The sequence below is a fragment of the Mytilus trossulus genome, chromosome 2 (assembly GCF_036588685.1).
Source record: "Mytilus trossulus isolate FHL-02 chromosome 2, PNRI_Mtr1.1.1.hap1, whole genome shotgun sequence".
NCBI lineage: Eukaryota > Metazoa > Mollusca > Bivalvia > Mytilida > Mytilidae > Mytilus > Mytilus trossulus.
In genome coordinates this window covers 97078323-97088002 of record NC_086374.1, presented here as the reverse complement: position 1 = coordinate 97088002, position 9680 = coordinate 97078323, and the positions used below count along the sequence as shown (strand labels likewise).

General features: G+C 33.8%; 1 protein-coding gene across 1 annotated transcript; it reads left to right on the top strand.

The window, feature by feature from the left end:
- The first annotated feature begins 2142 nt into the window (after window positions 1-2142).
- Window positions 2143-4208, top strand: LOC134708470 (testis-specific serine/threonine-protein kinase 4-like). Its single transcript, XM_063569025.1, has one exon. It carries the CDS (start codon window positions 2238-2240, stop codon window positions 3504-3506), a length of 1269 nt encoding a protein of 422 aa, XP_063425095.1. The 5' UTR covers window positions 2143-2237; the 3' UTR covers window positions 3507-4208.
- Window positions 4209-9680: the final 5472 nt, after the last annotated feature.

Below are 9680 nucleotides of genomic sequence, written 5' to 3'. Positions count from 1 at the left end.
TGTTATTTTTTTGCTTAAGATTTTTTTTTCTAAAAATAGGTCATTTTTTTGAATGACGTCATATTTGGTATGTAACGTCACGAACATCAAGTTTTCATATTGTATGTGACGTCACGAACATCAAGTTTTTACAACAAATTTTTTGGCACACTAAATGCAACTATAAAAAATACAAAACACTCAAATATATACAAAAATAAACAAAATATTTTCAAAACAACAGATTGTAAAGTAACCTAGGAGCTTCGTATAAATAATTGAGCAGTTATTTCAAAGCTTTGAAACAAGACAAAAGCAGAACTGAAGGTAACCCATTGCTATGGATCAGAAAACAGTTCATATAATATAAAACTCTTCTGTTGAAATATATGATAAAGCGTATAATACATGGCAAAATCCGTATCACATGCCGTATCACCCTCGACCAATATCATCCCTCGGGCCTAACGGCCCTTGGGCTGATATTGATGTCTCGGGATGATACGACATATGATACGGATTTTGCCATGTATTATTCTCTATATATTGTCTTGTTATTCGGGATTATAGGAAACTGAACAAGTTTGCTTCGGGTTTACAATACTTCGCATAAACTGATAAATATTACAAAAATTGGTCGTATAAAATGAATAACTATATGTCCCCATTCAAATGCATTGATCGGACCCAAAAAAGAGGGGTTCCAACTTGAATTTCGCTCCCAGCTTTTTGTTTGGGATTTGTCTTGGTCAATCTTTAGTTTTCTTTTTCTTTAGTGTTTAATGGACTTTTCGTTCTTTAGTCGTTATTTTCGTCATTTGCCATGGTGTTGTCAGTTCTCCTTAAAGTTTTGAATGTTCCCTTGGTATCTCCCGACTCTGTTGTTGACTATATTTATTTGGTTGGAATTATGTATTAATGGTCCTAACTGTAAACCGTGAGTGTTTTCATTTAATAATTATTGCCTGATAGACTCACACTTTTATCATTCCGAACAAATAGGTGATGAAAAGGTCATGAGATCTTTAATGAACAGTCTTACATCATTGTGTTGTCGGTTTCATTTTCCAATTGTCAATTTACGAGCCGATCAGCTCATAAAGATGGCGGTTATTGTCGCCCGGTCGCACATTACCTCGTTAACCAATTAAGGAATATGCAGACACAAAGCGTATTAACGGATATATGAGGCGGTGTGATATAGATCCTCACACCCAATAATACATGTAAAAATAAATATTTAGTTATGAATGCATTTATTGTAAACAAAAACATACGGCATCAGACACAATTCTTTTCTTCTCATTGATAATTTTTTATAACTCCAGTTACTAAAGTTCAGCTGTCTTTTAATTAGTTTCATGATGATCTAGTGCTGAATCAAATATTATTAATATATTCCTCAGAAAAGTATTTGATTTTTGAAATTGAATAGACGATTACTAATTAGTGGGAGGGGGGAATTAGCTCACCCACTAAAATTTGATAAACACATATTAGTATAGATTATAAATATGTTGAAAGCCTGCATGTAACAAAAATTGTCTTTTTATCTATATATATTATGTGAGTATCTTAAAGCTTATTCAATGCAGAGAAAGTTATATACTCACCTATGTGGTGAGTAACCTGTAACAAAAATCTTTTATAGATTATTTGATAATTTTCCTGAAATTTACTGCGTCAGAAATCAAAACGTAAGAAAAAGTTATAGGGTATTCTCAAAATCCTGACTGAGAATACTACTATGGCATTTTTAATCCGACAAATTTCAACAGTTACAGAGTCTATATAAAAATAAGTAGATGTGGTATGATAGCTAATGAGAGAAAAATCCGCGAGAGTTCCAAATGATGATTGGAGTTTTTAACTACCTTGGCTAGCTATAAAAACAGCCCTTGCACGATCTGTCACATGAAATGGAGGTTACAAATTATAGACAACTATACAGCCTTCAACAACGAGAGAAAAAAACCCATACAAACGAGATAACTAACGATAACTTACTTATAACAAAACCAAAAAAAAAATGATACACCACTAAAAAACGCAAGGGTGAAAATTAATGGCAAACGACGATTGTTACGCCGCCGTCGATAGACAACGGACAAAAACACGGAAATTTTGGTCCGAATAAATTTTGGTCTGTGTTGACGTCATAAAGATATCTATACAACTAGCATAACAATCGTCGTGAATATCAACGCATTGCAAAGGTACACACTATCAAACATTTTACGGATGGAAAGTTTCCCGACATGAATTCAGAGGAGCCGGAGAGGAAAAAGAGAAAAATGGAGCCTCATATAGGCGGGGATAGTTGCCAGATTCAGGAACAGTCACCTTCGAAATCTTTTCATAATCTACCATCTAGCTCGGCAAGTGGAGATTTTAACGATGTCGTGACAGGGCACCATTTTGTATCGGTTGCAACATCCAGTAGTGGCAAACCCGAAGACAAGGACAATCTAGTTTTCTTTAGACAAAAGTGTGATCTTGGCGATGAATGGGAATACAAATATCCAATTCCTCTCAGTAAATATCCGAATAGACAGATTAAAACTGGAAATATTCATTATGATGCCATGATACCGGACCTAGAACTTTTGGGATACCGACCGTTACAAGTGATTGCAAAAGGCAGGTCCGGAACGATAATTTTGGCACAAGATCTGCACAAAAAACAAAACTTTGAGGAGAGCGAATTTTGTCCTGTTGCTTTGAAACTAAACACAGCAAAGTCCCGAAGCCGATCCCGGTACTCTTGGAAAACTGATATGACATTTGAATTGAACCATCTTAAACAATTGCACCATCCACATGTTTTGACTTGGTTAAACAGTATTTGCTACGAAGGTCGGTATGGTGTTGTTTTAGAATTTTGTGAAAATGGTACTCTAGAACAACTTCTAAAAGTTCATGATGCAAGATTTTTGACCGAATCCGTTACACACAAGTACTTCAATCAGATATTTTCAGGAATCGAATATTTGCATCTCCAAGGAATCGCACACAGAGATTTGTGCACAGAAAATATTTTAGTAACTTCCCGTAATTCTTTGAAGATATCAGACTTTGGCCATGCTATAGTTTATTTTTCTGGAGATCCACTGAGGACTGACAATTGTGGAACTACTGGATTTCAAGCTCCAGAAATACTAATGGATCATCCTTACGATCCCAAAGTGTCAGATGTATGGTCATTAGGGTGCATTCTATATTTAATGTGCACAGGCAGGTATCCATTAGGTTTAATCAAATCCGAGTTTTTGAACCGTGCGTCCAAAGAAATAGAGTTCCCAGAAACGCGTGTATTGTCTCTTACGTTTGAGTTAAAGCAACTCGTACGAGGATTACTGACATTTTGTTCGCATTCCAGATTTTCATTAAATAGAACAAAATATAGCGAATGGATGTTAGAAAAGCACACAAAGGTTCAAATAGGAAACTTTTACATGATTCGTCAACCTAAAAAGATAAGAGAAGGCCAAAGGGAGCAAGAAATTAAAACTCAGTATGGAATATAAGATGTAAATCAGGCAAAAACTAACGGACAGGTTCTGTGTTTCGGTATGGCATTTCGGAGTTCATTTAATTTAGGCAATGGCTACGATTACCCGCAAAAAGTGACAATAGTCAGTATGAAATAATTTTCATTGCTTCTCTCGAGACTAGTTAGTATAATTTTTTAGTGCTACCTGCAAAATTTTACGTTTGCATTTTATGTTGTTTTTTGTAACATTGGGATACATTATTCTTCGCTTTTCTTGTCCAGCATACGTTGTTTTACATATTTGTACAAATTTATATTGATAGAAAATAGATTTTTTTAAACATTTTCCCAGACTCATCGGAAAAACAAATTTTGGTCAGATGTTTTCGTCGAGGCTCTGACCAATTGTTAGAATATATTTTGTGTGTAAAAATAGAATCTATATTATCAATTATTACTCGCAATTTCCGTTTGACATCGGGTCCTGGCAAGAAATTAGTCTCGGAGTTACTTTTTGTGAGTAATCGTAGCCAGTACTTTTAATATATGGTATTTAGTTTCGACCTGCACTCGACGTTCTAATGCTATGTGGTCCAAGTTCCGAGTCGGTTTCGTTTCAATTATGGATCAAGGTTGCTCAAGTACTTTACTGAATTCCGACTGCAAACACAGACCCTGTCCATTATCATGCATGTAGCTGTGATAAAAATGAGACAAATAAATATTTATAAATCTTTTTGTTTTGTTTTACATGTAATTCATACACGTTTTTTAATACTATCTTTTTCTGAATCAATAGTATAACATCACAACATAAAAAGATGTCATTGAAAAAGATGTATGAAACTGTTTAAATAAAAATGTCATTTGAGTCACATGTATTCAAGTTCAAATTTAGCGTCGTCGGCAATGTCAGAAAGGCATAATATAGTTCTATCATAACATTTATGTTATCCTTTCTGAAATTTGTGTATCGCATATGATACTAGATATAAAAATAAGAAGATGTGGTATGATTTTCAATGTCAGAATTAAGAATGTTTTTGCTATCTTCAGCTGCACAATATACGTGTGGTCTCGCTAGGAAGTACTCTATTTTTTTCAGGATGTCTGTACATATTAATCAGACCGAAAGAAACTAAAGATCAAGAAAAATGAATTAAACCCTATAGCTCTATTTGAGACTGTATTGTAATTGTTCGGTTATGTATAGAAGCGGCAATGTAGGTTGTACCTTGAATATAGTAAGCACTTATGCACAAATTAATGAGCTCATAAAACCGTCTATTGTCATATCTTAGATAGTTTTTTTTTAAATTTTTATAGTTTTTGTCCAGTACATATCTAATCCATTATGTTTTTAAGAATTTCTCTATTAATTAATGATCGCGGTCCGGACGTCGTTTCCCCGTGTGCTTCCAGAACAATACAATAATCTAGCGTTCACGTCTTTCCGGTTATCTAAACCATCTCACAGAGCTATTCCGTTCTTTAAAGAAACTCAATCTTCAAACAGTCAGTAAATCATGGATGAAAATCGTGTTTTTCTTGTAACGAAGCCACTTAAATTCATTAGTTAACTAACGGAAGAATTTAGCTCACGGTAAGGAAAGAAACCCACCGATTTTATTCTTAACTTGAACTGAGTAGAATCCAATAATCTACGTAAAAGAAGAAAAATGCGTTGTAAATCTGTTAAAATATCAGAAGTCGAGTTTTCCGTGTCCTTAATGATTATATATATATAGTCGGTTTAATTCAACTATATGTTGGACGTCGAAAAAAATGCAAGCCAGCGTAAAAGGAGTAGGTTGTAGGGGCACACAAGTGACCCTCATAAGTGGGTAAAAAATACAACGCATTTATCAAAATAGAAACAATGTGAAGGCAAAATAAAGTCAACATGTGCAGAACACCACACTACATAGAAAACTTAAGATAGAACGACACAAGCCTCACTGAGAACTGAAAATGAACTCATGTGCTTAATTATATAGACGAGCTTCTATCCCATAAATGGTTCCATCGTGTCCAGTGATTTCAAAATAAAAGAACTGTTGGAAGACGGAATTAAGTCTATAGTCGCCTATTTTAATATTTATACTGGCTATTTTTCTCCTTATTATGGAGGATGATAACCCGCTGGATATTTCTGCACTAAGAATGTGCTCAACGTTAATTGCGTACTGGTTCCTGGAATTTTTTTTACATAGTCGTTTGAATTGACTATAGGTGCAAAATGTCAGTATTCTACTTAACATTGCGTCGCTGGTATATTTGCCCAGATTCATCCTCTAAATGTAGTAATATATATTAGATTATGCATACTATATTTTTATTATAAAAATAAGGAGAGGAGATGTGGTATGATTGCCAATGAGACAACTTTCCACCAAAGTTCAAATGGAGTAAGTAGCCTTAAGCAATTATATATGTACGACATTCAACAATAAGAAAACCCTATACCGTACACGGGAGGTAACTCGATCATTCTATATGTAATGTAATTTAAAGAAGCATCCAAGGCATATATCCATCAAAACTATTGGCCTTCATCGTAACATCATCTTTGAGAGCCTCCGGTCCCGACTGTTCCCCTTCCATTGATTAATTACGGTACGAACATGACATATTGGAGCTACATGTTCTCCAGAAAAGGATAATTGACCAAGGCTTGGACAACTTGTTGTCTTTGAACTTCTAAAAGCCGCTTCCTACAATCATCACACACTAGGTTGAAAACTTGTCCTTCAAAAGTGATAAGGAACCTTTATCACTTTATCACAAGACTCTACCTTGACCTTTAATGGTTTACTTTTATAAATTGTTATTTGGATGGAGAGTTGACTCATTGGCACTCATACCACATCTTCCTATGATCTCCTATATCTCTTTAGTCTTAAATGTTTAGATCCCGCTAACATGTTTAACCCCACTAACACGTTTACCCCCGATACATTCTGTATGTATGTGCCTGTACCAAGTCAGGAGCCTGTTATTCAGTGGTTATCTTTTGTTGATATGCTACTTATTTGTTTTTCGTTCATTTTTTTGTACATGAATAAGGCCGTTAGTTTTCTGGTTTGAATTGTTTTACATTGTCATTTCGGGGCCTTTTATAGCCGGCTATGCGGTATAGGATTTTCTCATTATTGAAGGCCGTACAATAACCTATAGTTATTAATTTCTTTGTCATTTGGTCTCTTGTGGAAAGTTGCCTCATTGGAAAACATACCACATCTTCTTTTTTTATACTTTTAGTCGTGTAATTGATCACCAGTACTTACCAGTATACGGGAGGTAACTCAATAATTTATTTTTGAATGATTATGATTAAAACATTCAAGTAATAAGTAAAGTTGTTCAAGTTTTACTTGCAACTTCTTGTCAGGACAGTATTTTTTCAGTCTCTTTCCTTTTTTTCCAAAATCTGTTATTTTTTCTTTTTCAATTATTTTTGCGTTTTTCTGTATTGTAAGAACATAAATATACTACAAATAACGAGTATTTGCTATCAGAGACATATAATATATGTCTCTGTTGCTATTAACATTTGAATTGTTGATAGTAAATAGCTAATAAATGTTATTTTATGTATATTAATGTTCTTATAATATAGAAAAAACGCGAAAAAAATTGAAAGACTTTAAGTATTATAAGAGAAAACGAAAAAATAACGGATTTTGGAAAAAAAAGGGTAGGGAAAAATGTGTCTTTTCTTCAACCATAATTTATACACTTTTTTTATCAACGGGAACTGAGGTTCGGTATCCATATATTTCAGTATATGGGAAGGTCTATCGATGGATAAAAACAAGAGTCTCACTTGCCAGTGCCCACATGGACTCTGTTGGCAGATCTAAAATTTTGAATACTGAAAAATCCTGCGAATGTGTATCATGTAGTTAACTTTACATTGTTAGAAAAAAAAGAAATATTAATACCTGTGAAATACGTTGATAATGAATTACTAATAGACAGAAAGTACGCAGTAAAAAGACTTGAAAAGCATTGACGATAATTATACAAAATTTGAAAGAGCTATTAAACCAGCCGCAAGTCCCTGTGTCTGCGCCGCAACAAGCATATATTAGGATTCGTGATAACTGGGTTTGCATGACAAAGTTATGTGCTTCTCGCTGCAAATTCCAGTTTCTGAAGCAGTAATAAACAGCTGCGCCACGAACGAATGATACGCCCTTTGTCTTGTGTGTGAATTGTTATGCAATAATAAAATAGTTTCTGAGATACGGTGCTGCACTAATGATCGATGTAAAACCCCCACCGCCCCTTTTTTTTACACAAAAAAACCTCAATAACAGTCTAATTCAAAATTTTGAATCATTACTAAAAAGTATACGGATCTTTTGATTAACATAATTAAGAAGTGTGTAAAGTTTTAAGCAATATTCATAAATCGTTTTTCCGTTTTTCAGATATGACGTGACATGTGACCCCCCCCCCCCCCCCCTGTTTTAGTTATAAAGTCCTGTTACTCAAAAAGTTTAATTCTTTTTTTCACCAAAAAGTATACAAATCGTTTGACCATCATAAGACACAAATGTGTTAAGCCTGTTAAGTTTCGTGAAATTTGGATAAGTTTAGTTTAAACATATTTTATTGTTCAAAACATATTTGGATAAGTGGTTCTTGAAGTTAGGATGCGACATATATGGACGCCGGACAGCCGGGCGGGACGCTGGACATTTGTATACCATATTATTGATGGCCGAATAAAAATTGACCACGTTCGCCAAAATAATTTAGTGACATTAGAACAACGTAGGTTTAATACACGGCAAAACATCCGAAAACAAGTTTGAAAACGTTGAACTCGAATTAATTTATCCCCAAGGAATTCTTTTTTTATTAACGATTTTCTCAATGTAATAGTTATCAACAGAGACATATATACTTAAAGGTAAATGATAGTTCTAAGAACAGCTTTCAAAATATTGTATAAACTTTGATAAAATTAGCTGTTTTGAGCAGGGCGAATAAACCGAGAATTATGGCGGAAACCAGTCGGGACCAGTTTACCCGTCATCCAAATATATGTTACAAAATGGCGGCGAATTTTGGAGTTCGTCGAGGCATGTTTGCCTAGCCAGTGTTTACATTGCGAAGGGATGACAGAAAATCATGCAACCAGAATGAATAGACATTTATAATAGACAACACAATAATTGCTTATATTTTCATATTATAGGTTTCATAAGTAAGTGTACATAAAACAAACATTTGCAGGTTACTGTGTAACGAAGGCCCAACAAAAATATTATGTGATGTTTTGCATTTAGCTAACTCGCCAAAATTATATTCAAAATAATTTTGTAGATTAAAATGATCGGTAAATAACGGAAAATACAGCTTTTATGTATCACTAAGTCTAAGTGCAGTTGTAAGTCTACTTTATAGAGATAATCATAATATAATTTGTGCTGAGCAAAATATATCTGGCTCAATGTATCCTAAGGAGCTGAATGAAGCATTTATAGATATGCTTAACAACTTAGGCATTGAACAAATGGTTGATTTTCCAACTAGGAAAGATAATATACTTGACCTTTTCTGCACAAACCAACCTGCATTAATAACAAAAATAAAATCTATACCAGGTATATCTGACCATGATATTGTTTTAGTGGATGCAATCTGCAAGCCCCAAAGATCTAAACAATCACAACATAAAATTTATTTATGGAAAAAGGTAGACATTAAAAAGATAAAAGACGTAACATCTCATTTTATATCTGAACTTATATCTCAGACTAATGAAAATTTAAATATTGACCAATTATGGAATAAATTCAAAGAAGGTAGTAATAAAATAATAGATGATAATGTACCAAGCAAAATCACTAAATCTAAATACACCAACCCTTGGGCAAATAGGGATATAGACCATTTATGTAAAAAGCAACGTAAAGCTTACAACAAAGCTAAAAAAACTGGTAAACAAGAACATAAAGATAAATATAAAAAGTTAAAAGCTACTGCTCAAAGAGAAATAAGAAGAGCCCAGAGCACATATATGCAAGAAATAATTAGCCCCCAGTTAGAAGAAAAACCTAAATCTTTCTGGCAATTTATTAAAAGCAAAAAAACAGAAACATCTGGAGTGTCACCATTAAGAGGAAAGGATGGCTTATTGTATAGTGAGCCGAATACACAAGCTAACATCCTAAACGAACAATTTAAAAAGGCT

What these genes read in the sequence shown, in the direction of transcription:
- LOC134708470 (XM_063569025.1), top strand. Translation starts at nt 2,238, where the DNA reads ATGAATTCAGAGGAGCCGGAGAGGAAAAAGAGAAAAATGGAGCCTCAT.